Source organism: Python bivittatus, unplaced genomic scaffold (assembly GCF_059951505.1).
Source record: "Python bivittatus isolate LINGU-HERP-01145 unplaced genomic scaffold, Pbiv_v1 ctg000210_np1212, whole genome shotgun sequence".
NCBI classification, from domain to species: Eukaryota; Metazoa; Chordata; class Lepidosauria; order Squamata; family Pythonidae; genus Python; species Python bivittatus.
The window spans coordinates 8,676,723-8,698,704 of NW_028277053.1; the positions used below are offsets into that span (position 1 = coordinate 8,676,723).

The following is a 21,982-nucleotide window of genomic DNA, read 5'->3' on the forward strand; positions in this document are numbered from 1 at the left end:
ATGAATTATATGCTGAAAACTTGGAATTTGTGGATTATGAAGGAGTTTGCATTTATCAAGCATGGAGTGTAGCTAAAAAGATGGTTCTTTTTTGTTGAAAAGAAGTAACTCCAGACTCAAAATCTTAAACTGAAGATATGTGTTCACATTTGTCTTTGAATTTGCTGTTTACTAATGAAATGGAAACATTGATCAATATGATTGGTAAGGGCAAGGTTGAATTTGTTGTTCAAACATGAACATCATGTTTCTACTGTAATACAGGTAGTCCTTGGTTAATGATGGCAATTGGAACTGGAATTTCTGTTGCTAAGGGACGTGGTCATAAAGCACAATGTCACTGACTGTGCCACCTAGCAACAGCAAGTCCCTGGTTACCATTGTTAAACGAATCACTGCAGGTCATTAAGTGAGGACCTCACATGACCATGACTTCCGACTTCCTGCCAGCTTCCCAACTGACTTTGTTTGTAGGAAGCCAGCAGGAAGGTTGCAAATTGTGATCATGCGACTGTGGGATGCTGAGATGGTCGGAAATATGGGCTGCGTTGGCCGTAACTTTGAGGACTGGTTGTAAGTACCACTCATTCGGCACTGTCATAAGTTCAACTGGGTGGACATGAAGCAAGGACTACCTGTATGTGAAGTTTTTAAAATTGTATGTGCATTATTTTTTTAGGGATTCCCCCCCGCCCCTTTTGGGATAGATAGATACATACAGTACTTTTTCATTTTTTGCTACCTGCCTCCAAATTCTAGCTTAAATCTGAGGCTGAAAGGAGATTAGTGTACTGGATTCCAGTCTCTTTCATCCAACCCATTTTCCAACTGTTTTCTCTTTAGAAGTGGAGTAGTTGAGAGGAATTCCTTCCTCCCTCAAGAGGATGTAGCTGGGGCAGATGGGGAACAGCTGGCACCACATGATTCTTGGATACAAAGTTTAAAACAACACTTACCAAGAACATCAAGTTGGTAAGTATGCCAAATTACACCATATTTGTTCTGGACCACACAGGTGTAGTTTCCTCGGTCTGATGGAACAACACTCTCCATGACAAGACTCCACTGCTGATGCCGCAGCTGCCAAAGGAAAAGGAAGATCAATATAAACTTGCCTTGTTCCTTCAGAAAAGGACTTACCATGAAAATCCTTTTTCTAAAACAGAGATGTGTGGTATACAAGAGTGGGTATCTCTCCCCCACATGCTCCAGAAGCAGAGCTAGAAGTGTGAGGTTTTTTCAGGTGGGAAGAAATATCTCCTTCCCCAGTTTCAGAATGACAAGCCAATGCAAAGAACATGAAAATGTGGTGATAAAGGAAAGGTATAGTACACAATGTACATTTGGTCGCAAAGAGTGATGTGGTCCCCTTTCTCCTTCCTTGTCTAGTGCCTGGGCAGACCAGATACCTTGCTTCCATTGTAGAAGAAGGATCTTCATAGAAAGAAGTCCAATCTACCATTTTCCTACAGTGGACCCAGGTCATCCTAGGATGGGAGATGCCATGCCATGCCATGCCCTGCCCTGCCCTACCTGTTCCTATAGACTATCTTGCTGCTGCTTGAAGCAACAACATTCTGCAATTCCCTCTTGTTGAAAGAAGCTTCAGCCAAAGTATAATAATTAAGCTTACAGTGCTTTTTAAAGAACACAGTGGAGCATGTGGGATCCCATCTGTGGCTGCACTTTTAGTGAAATAGGTTCCAAATCCTTTTGTGCTCCATAGGCTAGTCTGATCATGCAAGCTGTAATTCATCTGGAGATCATGATTGATGCAGCCTAGATGAGGCTGTCAGAAGGAGCCTAGGAGGCTGTCTGCTTGGGTAGACCTTGGTGGCTCATCCAGTCTGCCATTTCCCTTTATATGAGTCTTCAGATTGAGCTAGAAGGAAAGGAAGATACTTCCTGTCTCTGGGGAAAGGTCAAATTCACCTTAGGCATGAAGGCTGGGGTTAGGTGACGACTGATATGTAAGGCTGGATGATACAACTCTTTTGGCTGAAAATGTTCTTATTTCTGACATCTGCCTCTTGGAAGTTATGGCTATGAGGACTGAGGCGCTTTCCATTTCAGGTGCTCTAACCTTATGCATGGGTCTGAATGGGGCATGAAGCATTAGTTTAAGGTCCCATGATGGAAACTGATGGACAGTGGATGATCTTAGTACAGAAGGTACCTCTTAGCAATTTTCTGATGTGAGGGTGGACCAAGAGAGGCTCACTGGTCCCAAGTGTAAGAACTGAAGAGATGGGTGATCTGGGGATGCTTGGTGGGGTCCCTCCTTGAGGTCCTCATATAGGATATCTTTCCTTTTGGTCCATCTGTCAAATGCTCACCATATGAGCTTGTATATGCAAGTGATGAAAGCTCTTCGGGATGCTAGAGTAGTCTGTATGTTGTTCGTTACATTTTAGATAATGAGAGGCCCTGCACATTATGCAGACATTTAGTTGCAACCAATAGCAATCTGGATGTTCAAATATCTTTTGACTCAACACAAATGGTGATGCTGCGAGGTTCCATGATCAGGATATCAGCAAGTTGGCCAGGTGTCCTGAGACAGTTGGGTGCTGTTACTATCAAGTCCACTGTGTGATTTCGCACTAGTTTCAGAAGCCTGGGGATTAATGGAAAGGGACAGGGTAGGTCTTTGGGCCAGGTGGCACTGAGCATCTTGCCTCAGCTTCTTGAATTGGGAATCATGAAATGAATTACTTGACCTTGCAATTGGCAGAACTGCACCAAGGACTCCATTGGCAGAATCGCTAGGAAGTCATCACGGACCTCCTGAAGGTTGATATAATTTGCACACTCTGCGATTGAGGCTCCATTTGTTGGGGTTCAAGTCCTTGTGGATGAGCTAGTCTGCCACTGTGCTGTGGATTCCACTGGATGTGGTGTACTGTGAGAGATCACTGTGTATTATTTTCCTCAGCCCAACTTAGCAACTTATTATCATACTTCATCACCAGTATTGATCTGGTAGCTCCCCTCCTCATCTTGACAGCTTGAAGGAGGCCTTTGGGGGAGGAGTAGGGGGAGAGGAGAATGTGAAGCAGCACCATTTTCCCCTTCCCTTCCCTTCCCTGGGGAGATATTTCCTGCTGTCATTGTTCCTCTGGGTGACCAAGACATACCATGGCCTTCCTCAGGCATCTCTGGAGAGCAGACGGCTACAAGGCTGAGGTGTTTGGAGGAGATAAAATACATGGAGGAGCCAGATGAAAAATTGGAGGCCGCTCTTCTCGTGGCAGTGGTAATCAGGTGCTTGGCACTGCCAGGTTCTATACCACAGAGTGCCTAAATCATCTGGCTCCTCAGAGGAGTGCTGATGGGCCCCTGGGCAGCTGTAAATGATTTGGCAATTACAGCACTGGCTGGTGTCTCCTGTGGAGAGTGTGACGGGACACAGGAGGGTGTGTTGAAAATGCCACTGGAAATCAGATCTATGACTTGGGTCCAGAGAGGTCCTCTGATTTATCTCGGAGCACCAGCTGCTGTCCAGGCACTTGGTAGAAATACTGGAAATCCAGAAGAAAAGAAGATGCAAAGAAAAAATAGAAGCAGCAAAAATCTCTGAGGTTGATCCAACAGGCCTGTGTGCTTTTAGGAACAAGGCAGACCTGGAACCAGGAAAGGAGATGTTTCTTCAAACATTTTCTAGCTGTGCTTCTGGATTAAGCAGGAGAGAAATACTTACTCTAGGAAGCCCTGTCTCTGCTGTGGGGAAATGAGCTGACTTCTGGGAAAAGAAAGGGCTTTCTTGAACCTTTAGATTGCAAATGCTGATAACTAAAAGAAGGATCAAGGAATCTGATGAACTAAGGTGAATGATGAACTGCTTGTATGTTTAAAAACTTTGCAATAGAAAGTTATACATTTAGAGCTAGGTTAAGATAGGACCTCAAAATCACTACAAAATAATTTCTTATATCAAAACAGTCAGGAAGGGTTGTTTTATCACCCAGAAAAATTATTTTAAAGCTACTTAATCTTCAGAAAGTGACTTTCATGTCTGAAACACAGTATTGGTTTGGACAGAGTATAAGGAAATCAGATCACATGAGCAAATTCTGCATGCTGGAATTTTTAGTAATTTGTGTTCTAAAATTATTATTATTTACCAGAATTAAAGCATTATATTGAAACTAATGTTGTAAACCAGAGAAATTGCTTCACTAAAGGTCCAAATCTCATGAACTTTAAGACTGCAAAAATAAATGGAAATCTTGTAAAAATTAGAATGTGATGCAGTAGTGTGGGTTTACTTTACTCTCATGATTTAGGAAACTTTTCTTGAAATGACTAAGGAAAAAAGTATGTTTCTGAGCACCCACTGAGAAGAAATGTTGCCTAGTATTGCAAGGGGTTTTATGACATGCAGCATGCAAACATTTTATCATCCAGACTATGGCCCCTCATTTGCATCATAAGAATATTAACTGTGCAAATATGTTAATGAACATCCAACAGCATTCTGGCACATCCATAATAACTATGTGTGTTTTCTTGAATGATACAACCAAGTGGATGCAAATTATGACATCAACTACCATACTTTGGCTAAGTTGGATTCAAGTTAGAAAACTTAATACTAACATTCAAGTAGGTTCACACTAATACACACTACGTAACAAAAAATATATACATAAGCATTAAATATATCATTTTCTTTGTACATCAACATTCATTACTGGTATAACCTCTAGGTCTAATTTACAAGTTTCTAAGGCATCTGGTGCATTTCAAAAATAATGCCCAAGCAACTCGTCAGCATATTGAGTTTCAATATGAAAATGAGTGGATCCTACACTCATTTATCCTATAAAGGCTCTTCTGTCACAGAAAAAGGAAGGACAGCTCTGAGAGTGCCAACTCCGGATCTTAAGCAAGGTGGGTGGTCAGCAAACACCACCCACAAATGATGCCCTACTTTAATGCCTCCAATACGGTGCTCTCCTTTGAACTCTCTGCCATTCTTCAGCCAGTATATGGAAGGAAGGGGCTTGCCAGCAGATGGGCACCGAAAACGAACGGTATTAGCAGCAGGCACAGCCAAAAGCTTCTTTTCCATTCTGTCGCGATGGGTCCAATAAGGTGCAACTACAAACATAAAGCAGAATGATAGGAGAGGTCAGATGGTAAGGACTGTAGGTCGTCAACTGCTGAACTAGTGGTTCTAATCCAACCAGCTATGTATCAGGGATGGGCTTCTAAAGGTAACTGAACAACAGCTTTCAGAACCAAAGGATGATGGGAGTTTGGAGGATGACACACCACCCATCCTTATGTACAATGACTTCTCCCACGTGTGCAATTAAGTGTAGGATGAAGAGGAGGAGAGAAAGTTTGTGAATGCAAAGACAGCCACTTGAAAAGCCAAAATCACAGAAAACAAGCTGACTTTTTTCTTTTTAGCGTTGTTACAAACAAGTGGGTGAACAGTAAGTTCACTCATGTGGAGAACTGGTTAAAGCCAAGAAGACAAGTCAGCTCATTCAAAGATAGCATCACTGCATCGCTGGTGCTGAGTTGCAGACAACAAACAAATAAAAGCTGACGATGCAGGCCGTATAACTGCCTTGCTCATACCAGGAAGGAGAGTTTTCAGCGCAAAGCTGGGTGGCACTGGCTCACAAGTCCCATTTTTGCACCCCAACAGTTCCCTCTATCCACGATGGCTGAAAATCAAGAGACAGTTTTCTCTCATTTTGAGGGAAGAAGGACACTGAAATAACTTAAAGTTGGTTAATACAAAGAAAAGCTCCAAAACTTCCCACAAACAAGGAATAAAATAAAATATTGACCTTGCTACTGTAATCCTTGGTACCCCAAAATTATTAGATATGGTCCCTAGCCACCAAAGGGCTGACCATGTCTTCTCTTTGCAGGTACCTTCAATTGTCTAGTAGAATTCTTCTGATTAAACACTGTGGTGAAAGCCAGTTCAACATCATTACGGACTAGTGGGCAATATCTATGAAGAGACCATGATACTGAGAGGAGCAAATGTGTTGAATTCTACAACACAGCCATGAGAAATGACAGAAGTACTAACTTCTGTTGTCATACAGGACTCCCACTGAAAAGAACAAGGATACCATGGCTTGGGTGCAAGGCTAGTTTGTATGGAAAAATGCTCCTGTCAACTCTGGTGCAAAAAGGAGCCCTCTTAAATTTTGGCAAGTTGACCAAAGTCTCAACTTTGGGAAGTGTTACATTAGAAACAAGGAAGCAGGAGGGCTATTGTGGCCAAAGGGAGAAATTCCACATTTGTGCTACAGTCCTCAACTTTCACATTCTGTCTAAACCATTATCAATGTATGTATTTAAGAAGCTGTCTCCATCAAAAGGGAGATCTGTACCATGGAACATCAGCTTTGGGCCAGATCTCCCAACCTGAGTCAAGCATAATAATAAATTGTCTTCCTTCAGTCAAGAACTTGAAGCAAAGCTTCTTTGCGAGACTAGGTTTTTACCTCAGAGATCTTCTGGATGGTTGTCTAAGAATGAAGCAACTTTTCCCAGAAGTATGGGCAATGCACCATACAAACTTGATAGTTTTTGTGCTGTCCCTCTTAGCTAGCACAGAATAAAATTTCAGGCTGGAATTTCAAGTGAAAAGCTGATACTATAATCAAACTGTAATCATATTCCTGAGTGAACCCCATTGAGTTGATAGAAGTAAATAAGCAGACTGAAGCATTCCCTTCTTTATCCCTTGGTGACCAAAGCTGAATCTCAGATGATGGACGAGAAATGTGACCTTCTTGGGGTCAGAAGATCATGGTGTGGAGCCATCAGCTGAAGGGGACAGCTAATCTGCTGAGTTGGCTTCAACAGTCCCAACAAAGAAAATGATTGGGGCAGCTATAATTACTAGCAAGAGATCTAGCTGTGAGATTTGCCAATTAATAGTAAATTCAAAGCACAGGCCCAAAGCAATTTCATGGGATGCTGGAGTTTGAATGATCAGCAAACTCCATGGTACATTCCCACAATGAGCTCAAAGCCACAAAGATTAGTTTTGCCAGCTGGACAAAATGCTGACAACATGGACACATCTGGGCAGTATGTCTCCCGCCCAATCAGAAGAATAACATAAAATGCCATCTACAGCTGAAAATTTAGGACCATGCAACATATATTTTCTGAAGCCAATCTTCTGGCTAGAAGCCAACAGGAAAGACAAGGGGGAAAAAAGGCACCTAAAACATCTGTAGATGTTTAACAAAAAGTTAAAAAGAACAGAGAGAAAGATGACTAAAATAAGAAAAACACACTCAACTCAGTGAGAACACTTCAGAGACGACCTAGAAAATACTCAAGGAGAATTTGGAAGCCATTCCTTCCCAAAATCTTAGTTCTAAAACAAGGATGGGCAATTCAGAGTTTGCATATGGCCTCCAGTACCCCAAGATCAGGCTTCCAAACTCGGCTTACAAAATGGCCTGAAAATGGCATTTGGGGCCTTGGTGGCAGTTTCAGGGGAGGAAGTGAAGTGTTTGCCCAAAGAGACCTCCTGTTCCCATTTTTATCCTTAACATCTCTCCCCAAAGCAGTTCCCAAATATTGGGAATGGTCCATCCAGTGGTGTTACCACCCTTCTGGAGATGTCATTTGTGGGCCTGAATCACAGTTGATGAACCTCCCAAAAGTTGTTCATTTACATCACCTCAAAAAAACAAAAAACAAAAAAAAGTATGGAAATTGAAGAGAAAAGCAAGGAAACAGAAATATTAATTTCTAAGAGTGCTTATGTGGAAGTTCACCAATGGTCAGTAGGCCAACATAACAAGTACAAACATGGCAAGAACAACTTCATTCATTGTAATGAAGTGTTGGACAGCTGGTTCACTACCGCCATCATTGGACTTGTGCACACACAGTTTCTGCTAATCCAAGTCTGCAACATCAACCTCAGGCTTTAGGTCATGTCAGTATATGACATGTATGCAATAACTACATATGTGTGCAATATGACAGTGCGATAATTCAGTCTGGGTGAACCAAGTAATTACATGGAAACATCTTGCAATGCCTAAATCTCGCAAAGTACCCTATCTCACTTGTTTTAACTAATCCCCTAGAAAGCCTGAGATTTTATGCTTGCATTCTTTAAAGGGATGTCAGACGGGTTGTACCTCGGAATCAATTTGTGTTTGAAATACCAGTGTATGAGCAAGGCAGACCACAATCATATTCCTTAAATAGTCAGTGCCTCTTCTTGCCATTTTTGCACACATTTGTTGTTAAATGACAAACCTTTCTCCAGACTAACACTGCCCAGAAAGATCTGTGAAGAGACTAATGCAGTGTTTCTCAACCTTGGCAACTTTAAGATGGGTGGACTTCAACCCCCAGAATTCCCCAGCCAGCATGGCTGGCTGGCTGGGGAATTCTGGGAGTTGAAGTCCACCCATCTTAAAGTTGCCAAGGTTGAGAAACACTGCATGAATCAACCTTTTTTCCTTAAAAAAACAGACCTCTGCCTAATGAATGGCTCTTCCTTCCCTGGTGTCAAGGACATACCTGAATAAATACTGTGGTGGCTAAGAAGCAGAAAAGCAAGAGACGGGAGGAATAGGCTAACTGAGTTATCCATGTGGTGGGGTTCCCTTGGCAGCCCAGTGGGCATCAGCTTCCTGGCACAGGAACTCTATAGCTTTCATCCGCTTCCATTTATTTCATCTAATGGAGGCATCTGCAGACCACAGCCCATATTAGCTTCTCCACTGCTAACTTCTAAGAGAGGGAGGAGGCAGGCAGCCATGTTTACCTGTGCAGTCAAGGGGCTATCCTGTTTTAAAAGCCGAAACTCCAGGGTATTATCTACTCACAGGCTGGCATGGGGGGAGGGGGGGAGAGCAGCTTTTGCCCCTCAGTCAAGCAGTCATTCTTACAGAGAGAGGGGTGTAGGGAACAGAGAGGGGAGAAAGAAGGGAAAGGCTTCTAAACAGTCCAAGTAAATTCTTTTATTCTTAGCAGAATTTTAAAAAATCATTCAAACTGTGGTTTGGGCTGTGGGTGTATGTGTGTGTACATGGAATTGTCCAACATGGGAAAAAAGATGGTTTCAATTGTAATTCTGCGAGGGGTGGTTGATCACGCACACTGCCTGGGTGATGGCACTTGTGTTACTGAACACAGAGAGACAAATATGTTAAGTGTGAGACAGATTTCCTTCTGCTAAAGAAGTGATTCATCCATGTAGCATGTAGCACAATCAGAAATACTGGCCAAGACCATTCTGGGTAACAGCAAGGTCACTTAGCTGTTCTACTTTTTCAAAAGAAAAACTCCCAACACACTCAGACTTTACGAATGCTCAATTTCCCTCCCAGATTCTCCTGACCCATACAATTTAGGGACAGCAACCCTGAACTACAAACCTTGGGGGAATGGAGGTGGGTAGAAAAAACCCCCTGTGTTTTAAAAAGAAGACACTAAACTCTACTGACCCCCAGTTCTTGCAAATTGGAAGACAGCAGCACGTGAGTAACCCAGAGGGATTGTGAACTGCTGCGGCCTTACTATCTCATAACCAGTGGCTTGCTACTCATCTCCTCCTTTGTGCCAATAATTCAATGTCTGTCTCCCTCCCTCTATCCTCTCTGTTGCACCCAGGCAGAAATGACAAGCTGACCTCATGCTCCAGAGACTTCAGTGATCTGCTACTTTCACTTATACTATAAGCTGCTGGCTCTGTTGGCAATGATGCTCCCTCTGCACTCCTAGGCTTCCTTCTCTGTATGTACAGTACGTGTGGGCTCTGTAATAGCTGGCATAAGTGGACAGAACAACATAAAAACCCAATGCTGCACATACGATAGATTGCTCAAAGGTTCCAGCCACATCGCCTACTCTGAGCCAACCATGTCAGATGACTGTGTGTTTGTATAATTCAGCTGTTGAGGAATCATGGATCAGCATTAAGTAATGAGAGAGGAAAAACAGAGAGGTATATGCGCTGTAGCACCAGGAACTGGGGGGAAATGGAGCTCATTTAAAGCCCTGCAAGGAATCCAGGGTGCAAGGAGGGGGTTTCTTCCTCTGCAGAAACCTTCCTGAGCCTTTAAGAGGCAGAAGGAAGAAGTTAAAGGACAGAAGAGATTCGCTCCAAACTTTCTTTGGGTCTTTCTTCTGGGCAAATATTTTCCCCCAAGGTGCTGAAAGGCAGGGCAACAGACTTTCTCTGAACCCTCTGAAAATCCCAGAAAGGTAAATAGAAAATGCTTCATTAGATGGATGTGATTTAGCACTAGCTTTTATAAATGCTGGCTATATCAAGCTTTGCTTCTCTACATGAGATTTACCTCTATCTTCAGAGTCATCATCATCATCGTCATCATCTTCGTCATCACCAGATGATGGGGATTCTTGAAATGGAAAGAAAAACAGATGAAAATTGTTTCTGAAAGTAAAATTCTGAACTTACCTTTGCAATAACTTTTGTAATCATCAGAATATGGGGGATGATTATAATAGTGGGACCTTAGCAAATATTTTCTCAGTAAAGAAAAGATCTTCTGAATTAAGTTTTTATTCACGGCCGCATCACAAGTCTCCAAATACGGCCCAGATACAAAATGCCACCAAGTTTTTACAGCTGTGGCACCCTGCATTATGCAGATTTATTTAATATACGTCTTAAGTCATTTGTCTGATGTGTTGCACCCCAGAGCAGTAATGCCTAAAATCAACAAAATCATGGTGGCTACGATTGATGAAATTTATAGCCTAGCACTTCTGGTATTCACCAGTTTGGTGAAGACTGCCATGATTTATCTATGAATCTTTGGTAGTCACCACTGAATAGTTCTGGCAGCATAAGGAACTAGTTTATAGTTACTTTTTATTGATTGATCTTTTTGTTTTATTGTGGTTGGATTGCACCTTGACACAGCGTAAGGAACATTTTTGTTTGTCTGCCGTATTGTAAAAATCATATGACAGTCTATCCTACTGTAGTGCAATAGACTTCGTTAACTTCTGTTCATTATACAGAGTGGTGTTCAGCAAGCATGTTTAATCTTTTTATGATAAAACACTTCTGTAAACAAATTTAGGGGTCCCAGACACTCAGGGAAGTATTCAGGGGGAACCCCTCAGATTCTGTGGTTATTCATGTGCAACTTGCATGTTAAGTCCAAAGTCCACTTTCTACCTCTGGTGACCTGGACGAGGTGGTGAGCGCTCTATTCCCAGGACGTCACCCAGACCGTGGTGGTAAAGAAGCTGCAATGGGCTGGAAGATTACCAGTTCAGGGGTCAGTAGAGGAAATGAGCCCTTGCACGATAATCATCTTCATTTAACATCTTGCCAACAGCAGAAAAGCAGGGAAATCAGAATTAACATTTGTACTTAAACCAGTTACAGTGCAGATGGGAAGAAAGGGAAAGATGCCTGTATGAGAACAGACTTTCAGAAGAATGCAAGACGAGGCAAAGTAAAAGGCAGGACTGAGGTATCCTGGTTAGGCTTCTGCTCCCCAGTTTCTCTCTCTCTCGTTACACACCCTCAAGCTTCCAGTGGGGGGAAAAAGAGGGGGGCCAAGTACAGCTGGGCTTTTTAGTAAGGGGGGGAGATACAAGATTCCTTCCCTCCAGGAGCAAATTCCTGAGCACCTGCACGTCAGCTCAGTAAGTGTGGCTGCGTGTGGGAAGAGCAGTTGCAGCCACTGAGCGCGGAATCCATGTTTCTGCAGTGGGTGAACGACTGGCCATTCTTTCACGTTCACATTTCACATTCTGCCCTCTCAGGTTCTGGCCACATTTGCCTCTGAATATCACAGGCAACCACGGAGGAAGTTGTTCAGTCCCTGATTTGATTTAATACTATGTTAATCCTACAGTTTAAACCATAGACCACCAGGGACTTGCTTGCTTGCTGCACCAGCTGCAGAAGAAAATGGTCCATTTCTTATCCATTTGCTTTTTGTTTTGTTTTGCATATCTTGTTTTTGTTTTATTTCTAAAAAGGTAAACTCCTGGTGATGATGGAGACATAACTCTGCAGCTTTCTTGGCAGCCTACTGAAAGTAATTTGCCACAGTTTTCTGACTTCCCAGTCTGGACTACTTAGGGATCTCCTAGTGGTCTCCCATCCCAAGGCCAACGCTGATGAGCTTCGAAGCTCAGACAAGGTTGCCCAAGCCCTGCCACCTGCTGAGATTTGATTTTGTTCCTGAATACTGAATGCTATCTTATGCCTGCTGCACTGCAGAATGTTTTAACTATTTGGCAGCACGATTTAAAGAGTAAAACTTTCCCTATTCCTGTAATATAGGTTGACAGTTCATAGAAATCTGCAATTTCTTTTTACCCAGCCCTGGGGTAGAAATCTTCATCTGCAAAAATGACAGGATATCAACTCCCTAGATTCCCTCCCCCAACATCTGCCAGTCTGAACTTACTGTTTCCCCTCCTACTTCTATCATCAAAAAATGTGTTCCAGCAGCTCTCGTTTGTAGGTTTAGTTGAGAGGAGGAGGAGGGTAACAAAATCCAATTTAAATCCAATTCTACCTTCTAGGTGGAAAAAGGATCTCACCCCCCACATTACCAGTATGCCAAACAATATTTACATTCACTTTTTATGGCATGACAGGACCTATCTAGTCCCACAATGTTTCTTCTATCTGACCACACTTAACCAGTCATTTTTTCAATAGTAATTTTATTAAAAGTTACAACTACGATAAAAAACCAATACAATAAAAAATAAAAAATAGAAGATGCAGAACAAAAAAAAATAGAAAAGAAAGAAAAATAAGAATGTAGTAAAGAAAAAGAAAAGAAATATGTAAAGAAGTGACTTCCCCCTTCATCACAAGTATAAACAATTTTAGTAACTTATCACCTTCTCTTAAAATACAACAAATGATCTCTTCTTCCCCTATTCCATCTCTTATCTGTAAATAAATCCTTACAAACCTCATCATTTCAGTCCTGATGTCAGCAAAAGTCCATTAAGGGTTATCAGAGACAACAACTTATCTATTTTAACCTTGATCAAATAAACCAACTTTACATTCCTTCCTTTTACTTTTAACAATCTTGATCTTTAGTCCCTTCGTATCAAATAATGTCCTAAAACTTGATTTCTTTTCATTTTTTCTTTGTCCCTTCTCACAAAATTCTTCAAAGCTTTAACAAGTCTCTTCTGTAGGAAGATTATCCAGGTCAATCTCTTGGTTTGTTATTTGTGTATATTTGTATATATTTTAGTTATTAAGACATCAGCCGGTTTTTTTTTGTATGAAGTATAGCATCTTTTTCCACATCATTCTTGTAGCTTGTCATTTTTAAATACACTTACAGATCAGTCTCAATCTTGTCAGGTAAAAATTGTTCCTCTTTCATAACATCTTTTAAACACAGTGTATCTATAGAGGCAGACACTCTTAAAATTAACTTCTGGGTCCACTGTTCAAAAAAAATCCTTCAATATACTGAATATTAAAATATTTTGCTCCATTCTGTATTAGTAACTCAAATTTAAGTGTTCTTCTCCTTTAATTGTAATCTTTAATTCTTTCTAGTTCCCTCTAGTGTCTAACATTCAAAGTCTCATCCTTTCATGTTTTTTTTAAAGAATTCAAAACAAAAGTATTTTCGCAGGGGAAGGATTCTTATAATTAATTCCAAAATCTTATTTCAAATTTATCTCAACCTTTAGTCCATTTGTTAACTTTCTAAAATTGAAGTTTTAATCACCCTTTTGCTGTTTATTCCAGAAAAAAAAATTAAGTCCTTAAACTTGTATTTAAAACTTCTTTCACTAAGGATTGAAGGAAACTCACCCAGTGCTGTAAAACAGGTCTATCCAAAGGTTCCTAATAGCCAAAAAGCAGTTAACAAGCAATTTCTGAAAGTGATTAGAAAAGGAGGCATGTGAACCCAGTGCCCATAAAGGCGCTGACCGTGGTTTGGGCAAGACGGCTATTCCCTCATCTCCCAGAGCTCTAAACCTGCTGGAGACCACTGTCATGCGGTCTCCTCATGAAGAGCAACTGTCAGGAGCACTTGTGGGAGATCTCAGGTGTTTTCCTTGTCCAGAGAGGAATTAAGAAGAGCCGGTCTACTCGCTGGCTCTTCATTCTGCTGTGGTTGTTGGCTCTGCTTTTTGTGGAGCCATCTTCAGTTCACCTTTTCTTCCCCAGAAGTCCCCCGCTCAACCAGTCATGGGCAATCTGTGGTCCTCCAAATATTGCTGTCGCTCTGGTTTCTTATTTGAGAAATGAAAATCCCAGCTTAAGGATAGCTTTAAGTTAGAGGGCCCCTTTGCTTTTGAACCAATATTAGACTGAAATGCTTCCATTCACGGTTCAAATCAGCCCTCCATGCTCTTTTCCCAGCCATTCCATTTTTATTCTTTAATTCCCCCGCACATCCTCCTTCCACTCTCTTTTCAGAAAGCTGACTGTACATTGATAGCCAGCCACCTGCAAGGCTGCTTTCATGGCTTAGAAAAACATTTAAAACCAACCAACAAAAGAATAACATTAAATAACATACAATAAAATTAGATCAAAATTAAAAACGAGCCAAGTTAATGGACACATTTTCAGGTCCAAATTGGATTTGAGCAAACAGCTGCTTGACTTAAAATATCTAACAGCAAATAATAGGTCAGTAATATAAACATTCTAATTCTCAAGTTGTTAAGTTACACTTTTCGTTTGGTTAGCATATTATGGTGATTTGGCTTTCCAAATTTGGAATGAGCTAAAGTCATTTTAAATAAGTTACTGGACAGTGTTCAGCACAACCACTCTTTTCATGAAGAGAACTATTAGAATTCCATGTAAATGAAATGCAAGCATGCTCGGTCCCAGATTGACTGATTTCAATCTGTATTGTCACCTGAAACTATTTCTACAGATTCCTGTTGAGAATGTGTGAATGCGTTTGCTTAAGAGGCTTTGGAAATATTTATTAAGAAGCCTCAACGTTTGAACGGAGGGTGTGGAAGCCATATATTAATATAGTATTTCTTTTCTCCCTGTATAGTTGCAGTTCCATTATGTCATACAAAGCAAAAAAGCTTGCACGGAGCGTTTTTTTAATTAAGCATTAATTTTTCAGTTTGAAACAGTAATTTAGAAACTGAGGGAACTTAATTTTTATTAAGATGTGCTTAAGAGTCCTAGTGAACTCCCAGTTTTTCACACCAATGCTACCAAAAAAGGAGATCTGATAACCTAGCCATGGAAACTTCATTTTTCTGTGTACTTCCAGAGGACTGGGGGCTTCCTCCTTTTTTCATGTAATGAGATGTTTGGTTTGCCAACATCAGAAACTTACATTATGTTGAGATCATGTTTCAAGAAGAAAGAGAGGATTCTATGTTTGCTCCAGATAGGCATCTCTTCTAGTCAGTCTGCCTATGCTCCTGTTTTGCTGCAAAATGTTTTTGAATATTGCTGCCCTAAAGATCTGAAGGTCTGGGGAAAAAAATCCAGTAGAACTTGGGACATCACTCATCCCCCCAAGACAAAAAATTGGGAAATCCACGAAAACAATCCCTCCCCCACTGAACTGATAAAATGATTAAACCAGGACTTGTGTGAATCATACGGGTGGCCTTCCAGCTATCTTTCATGTCTGAGAGCCTGTAATTGTCCTAGTCATCTTCATGGCCTTTGTTTGTTCTCTTCATCGGTGCTTATCTTCCTATTCTTGTTTACTTTCGCTGGAGTCATGCAGATAGTGAGCAAATCAATACACTTTTTGCGCACAGCAATGTGAAGAGAAGAGGGAAGGGCTGCTGTGACTTTTGCTAATGGAGCTGCACCCCATAAGTTATGATTGAAGAGGTGGACTCTTTCAACCCAAAGGACCATATTCCCCATGGGAAGCCTTCTGGTCATGGATGGGCAGGATTAATTTATGAACCAGGGATATTTGGGTGTAGGGGTCAAAAAAGTAGATAATGCCATGACTGTCCCTTTTTTTCAGATGTGCATTGCACAGGTGTAAAATAGTGGTGGGTCATCAATTGTGTAGCTGAGACCGCCATCTTGACTTTTTTGACTCCCTTCTCTACAGATGCCCGTTATCAATCTAGTCTCATTCTCTCTTTCTTTCCTGCAGATGAAAAAAGCCCAATGGCTGGGCAGTGAGGGGCTTGTGAGCCAGTGTACTCACAGAGGAGAAGGTTATCCATTTCTCCCTCCACAGAAATGTCCCCCTCTCCGGCTTTTTAAAACGCCACCATGGAGGAGTTTTTAAAGTTAAACTAGGACTAAGAGGGTACCTGCTACTAAACTCTATACTAAACGACTACTGAGGGTTAAATATTAATTTAACACAATGCTTTGCGCATTTCATGAGATACAAGTTGCAGCAGTAAGATAGGATTTTTTGCGGGAGGGAAGTTTGCAAGTTTTCACTGCCCAGCAATACTTTAATGCAGTCTCTCCAATGGAGTGTGGAGAAAGCTTTTCTTTACAGTCACCATGCCTGCTTTCTCAGCTGTGACTTTTAAAGGTTCCAAAATAATTTATATAGACTTATTTGTGAAGCCAAAGAAATTCATTAAAAGAAGATTATGTTAATATAAAGCTATTAATACCAATTACAAATTGAGGAATTCATGAGGGCAGCAAACAGTGTCAGGGCCCCCATTAGCTATGCTCTGATGACAACACACAGACCAAGGTTAAGCAATGTGCTTGCAGATGTTGTCGTTAGTTTCCTGCCTTCTGATTTGTACAAGATGGTTTTAATTTTTAAAAAGGAAGCACCAGCTTCAGCATAACCCCAACCACATCCTTGCAGAATGAACAAGATGGCTGGCTGAATGTAAGCTAAGATGATACACCATAAAACCGCACCCGTTTGCCTGCTGGTACAGGGATGCCTTATGGCCAGCCAAACCCAGCAGGGCAGCTGTTTTCTGAAGAGCAAGCGACAGACACTTTGGAGCCTACTTGTGATGGAGGTAATATGCCCAAAATGGTTGCTTTCCTGCACGCGACAAAGCTGTGCTTTGACAATAGTCAAAGTTCAGGCTGCAGTCCTGTCCTTAGATAGTTGAGGCCTACAGGTAACCTGGCAGACTTCAGTCCTGACGATGCCTGGCCTTATTTAAGCAGCTGACATTTTAAAACACTGCAGCCAGCTTAAGTGACTTTGAGCTCTGAAAAAAGGTGGGTTATAAATGCAACAAATAAATAGACACACATATTTCTGCTTCCACCTTCACTCTGGTTTCTCTTCAGATTGTATAAATCTTTCTCATTCAGCAACAACAATGTGCTTCAACTCCTGCTTTGTCTTGCACCATTTACCAAACATATGAAGTTACTGGTTGCCCCAGTTCCAATTCCTGTTGGCATGAACATTCAAAACAGGGTCCAATCATTCGTCTAAATAAGGAACCTAAGTAGCAAGCCTGGTCATTCTTTATGCCTCATGCATTCATTCATAAACAGAGAACTGTTTCTTTCAATGCCCTTAAAGTCACTTGCAGAATACTGTTTAATGCACGGTGGTGAGAAATAAAGAACTGGACATCTGCAAAACAGGCTTAACTTTGGGCTACCTCAATTCATAAATCTTATGTTCAAGAGAGTGACTTTTACAAGATATGGTTCTATACCACTTTGTAAAGGATAAAAAGAGGGAAATGTGACATGAAACAATCCCAAACCTAGAAGAGAATGCATAGTTTTTTTACTGCAAGGCTTAATTATTGTTGCCTTTAAAGTTTCCTCAAAATAGATACTTGGATTGATAGTTTACCCCACCCTTAAATCAATGTTGATTACTAATGGTCTGCCCTCTTGGTTAAATTTATGTCACTCCAAAACACCATCTTTCACCATTCTTTTTAACTTGGCCACAGAACTTCTTGCTAGCATAAAGAAATTCTGAAATATTCATGGCTGGGTCAAGGGGCAGAGGATAAAAGTCTGCTACATTCACAAGATAAGTTCCACTGTACACACAGGCATTTTTATTCCAATTTTTATTTTATTATACTTGAATTCACTATCATATATATTCATGTACTGTCTTATGATTTTATAATTTGGAGTATATTGGGATTGATGGTGCTGGATTATAGCCATAATTTTCATAGTTATAAATATTAGGGGTTTTGATTATTTTCTCTTTCACTTAGTATGAAAATTCTTAGGTCTCATTCTCAACTGGTAAGTTTGAATTTATTCCCTGTTTTGGTGCAAATGAATGAAGATGTATTCAGACAATCCAGGTATCTTCTGAATGTTTGGGGAAAGATAAATCTGATTACACTGAATTTAACTTCAAGATTGATTTACAGTGTGATACTGTTCTCTGTTTATTCCATAAGCTTATTTTAAATTAATTTACTGAACACTGAATGGCATGGAATAAAGAAGTTCAGAATTCAGCTTCTCTTGGGTTCAGCTTGGGAGTTATTATCCAATCCTGTTGAAATCCTGACAAGTATTAAAGATCCTGCTGGGGTGGGGATCAGTTTCAATACTCCCACAATAATGCAAATATATATGGAAATATTAAATCACATATATAATTTTGACCATTTTACCATGAAAAGCTTTCATTATGGGATGATCTGATTTTAAAAATAGCTGGTAAATATTTTTTGGGAGGGTAAAATGACTCTCTTATATTATTATTCTGGATCAAGTTGGTTTTGAAGAAGCTTTTTAAAAACTTGCAGAATTAGAAAAAGAGTTTGATTCAGACTGTTTCTTGGCAGTTAAACTTTTGTTATTCAAACTATCTGGATTAGGTTACAAACAAATTAAGTGTGAGTCCCCTTTTTAAAATAGGTAATTAATAAAATGTCCTATTTAATTAAGAAAATGAATTAATAAAACTGATATAGTTATTTACATAACCTCCAGAATAATGTATTTAAATATCCTGTCCTGATAAACACGTGAAAAGATGCTTGAAATAACCTGAACTCTATAATCTTAAAATTAGGTTAATACAATAACTGCTTTGTGTGTGCCCATACATAGTATATCTCAGAGAACGTTTGGTAATGGTTTGCATGTGCTCATGTGGGATGCTTTTATGATCCCACTGGGCTGCAACTTGAATAACATGTTCAGACAACTCTCTTGAATCTTTTGCCCTCCTTCCATTTTACAAAGTGCATTCCACAACTTGCATGAACAGTAAGCATTTCCCATTGCCTAAACGTAACTTTTCTAGTTTAGAACCCAAGGGTGCATAACATGAAACTCCAGGTGCAGGGTGTGCTCTTGGGAGCTCTTTCAAAAGTTGCTCTTGAATTATGCTTTTTAATATGCTGAAGGGGAAAAATATTAAATACACAAAGGATAATTATATTACCCAGTGTGGTATGGTGATCAAATATTGGACTAGCATACAGGAGACTCTAGTTCAAGTCCTCATCCATGGAAGCTCACTGGATGACCTTGGGGGCTGTCATTTCTCAGCCCAACCTATCTCACAGGAAGAAATTGGGAGGAGAGAGGGCTACAGACACCACCTTGAACTCTTGGAGGAAATATGGGATAAATAAACACAAACTAAAATGAAATCAGTGAAATTCAGTTCTGGCCCTACCCATTTCTTTGTCTTTGCTCCTTTCCTTACTAAAATGCTTCCTATCAATCAAAAAAAGATTTGTACACTCTAATGTCACCCAAACAAAGAACAAACTTTATCTGAGAGTATGGAAGAAATATATACATTAATCCTTTTGATCAAAGCAGGGTTTCACCAAAGTAATCTCACGCCAGTAAGGCAAAACTCTTTAAAATAAGTATTTAAGTAGGATTAAGAGACTTGTGTGAACTCAAACATAAGGAATGGGAATAACCTTTTATTTACTGCTAAAGCCTAGCTGTGAAAAAAACCCAAAGTTACCAGAAAGAAGCACCATACAAAAAGTGAAACAATAAAAGGATTAAAATTCACAAAGATGTAAGAAAACTGGTTAATCTTATTTGTGATGCAGCAGGATTGAACAAGTGTAAATATTTAATGATTCGGAAGCCCAGACAGTTGGCCCTGTAAAGCAATACCAATTGTGCATTTTTGCAGACACATCCGCCAATAAGAGGCACTTTCTCCTCATCAGGCCTGCCAGGATAATTTAACAATAAGGAGGTTATTAAAACTGTGTGTCAAGCAACATAAAAAGGGCAACACAATAGAACATACGTAACAGGCTCAGTATCCCCCAGCTGGCATAGGCATAACGGATCCTGTATTCAGATGTTATTGTATCTCCCTTCTACTAACATAGATGGCAAAATACTGAATCTTGCCAAGGAGAAGACTGTCCAGCACAGGACATGTGAAATGTTAATTAGTTAGCTAGACTGAATGGTCTTTCACATAGACCACCCTGGCAGTCAAAGACATGTTGTTTCAATACCAAGTTGGAACATGAGTGAAACCAAATGCTCAACTGAAAGACCACAACATCAAAGATCCAATTCAATACTCCCCCCCTCCCCCGGATATTGAAAACCATTCTAAGGATCATCTTATCCCTTGTTGAAGGTAAACTTTCACTAAAATCCGAGGTGGAATTCAAACATTTGTGGCAATCAGATGACAAAAATAAGGAGACATAAGAATGAAAGAACTGACTCACCTGTCACTCGGACTGTAAAGTTCCTAAACATTTCCACTGAGTGCCTCATTTTACAGCTGTATAGGCCTGAATCATCATAGGACACATTTATAATCCTCAACAGTTTTTGACCAATATGAGTCTGATTGGTAGGTGAAATCCCAACACCATCTTTATACCAGAGGAGAGATGCAGACGAGCCTGGAGTATTGCACTGAAGTTCAACTGTATCGCCACTTCCAACCACCAACTCTTCGAGGAAACCCATTTCACTTCTTAAATCATCTATGAGAAATATATTTCAAGAAAGATAATCAGGTTCTTGAGCATCTGGAATATATTAGTCAGAATATATAGGAGCATTGATTGTGTACCACCATAAGAGCACTGACTGATTGATTATGCACCATGAAGTCCGTGTCGATTCTTAGCAACCACATAGACAGATTTTCTCCATGATGATCCAATCATGTAATGGGATAAAGGTAAGTATGTGGGTGAGCATCATTCCAAGTGATTTTTCAGTTTTCTTTTTAGCTTACTACTATTTTCCATCTCCTAGCCTGTGATTGCTTATCTCCACTTTATCATCGCATCTGCTCATTATGCCTCTCACTTTAATTCTTATCTGGATTTTTAAAGCTCTTGTTAGCCAAGCTGTATACACTCCACCTCCCTTCCATCTTCTCAATCTACTTCCTAAAATTGCCTACCTTCTCTATCCCCCCCTTCCTTGTTCCTCCAGCCGTTTCTTCCTATCTTCTCTACTATAAATTGCTTTTCCATTCCAGGGTTGATCTATGGAACATGTGCATCATAAGAAATAGGATTCCCATTTTCTCCCCATAATTAAAGAATTGCCTCTTACGCATGCATTTCACAAATCCTGCAGTCCATCAAATTTACCAAGAATTTCATAGCTACCAAGCTAGAAGTCATAGGATTGGGAAGAGCCTCTGTCTGACATCCAAATGGCAATATGCTAAATGGCATAACTGTTTCAGTTAGAAGAAGGTGACCTCGTGTGATTTTTTTCATTCATCGCTTTCTGAAATTCTACTTCTAGACACATGATCCTGTCTCTTACAATAAGTTTTTCCAAGCTACTTAGTTCAAAAATCTTTCCACCAGTTTCAATGAAATTGAAACAATGGAAGAACAATATATAACCTGTTTGAAAATCTTTGCACTGAGGACAATAAATTGCTCTCTCATGAGATTATAGGTTGCCTGTAAATTCACTGTATTCTTCTGAAAACAAGGAAGCTATGTATTTTCCCATGCTAATCTTCCATGCTACCCCATAACAGAACAAATTGGTTTGGATCAGACTTCAGCCAGAGTGACTGAAGGAGTTCATCCTCCTTCTGGAGCTCCAGTTTTGGCTCCTAAAGCGTTCTGTGTT

At 40.3% G+C, this 21,982-nt stretch overlaps 1 protein-coding gene across 5 annotated transcripts in view; it reads right to left on the bottom strand.

The window, feature by feature from the left end:
- The window catches only part of FGFR3 (fibroblast growth factor receptor 3), a 74,252-nt gene that overhangs the window by 25,931 nt on the left and 26,339 nt on the right, over positions 1 to 21,982 (bottom strand). For all 5 annotated transcript variants that reach the window (XM_088139436.1, XM_088139435.1, XM_088139434.1 and 2 more), the window contains exons 3-6: positions 20,599 to 20,862; positions 10,317 to 10,379; positions 4,934 to 5,103; positions 957 to 1,080 (exon numbers count right to left, since the gene is read on the bottom strand). In XM_088139436.1, the coding sequence (XP_087995562.1) occupies positions 957 to 1,080; positions 4,934 to 5,103; positions 10,317 to 10,379; positions 20,599 to 20,862 (621 nt within the window). The remainder of the gene's footprint in view (positions 1 to 956; positions 1,081 to 4,933; positions 5,104 to 10,316; positions 10,380 to 20,598; positions 20,863 to 21,982) is intronic.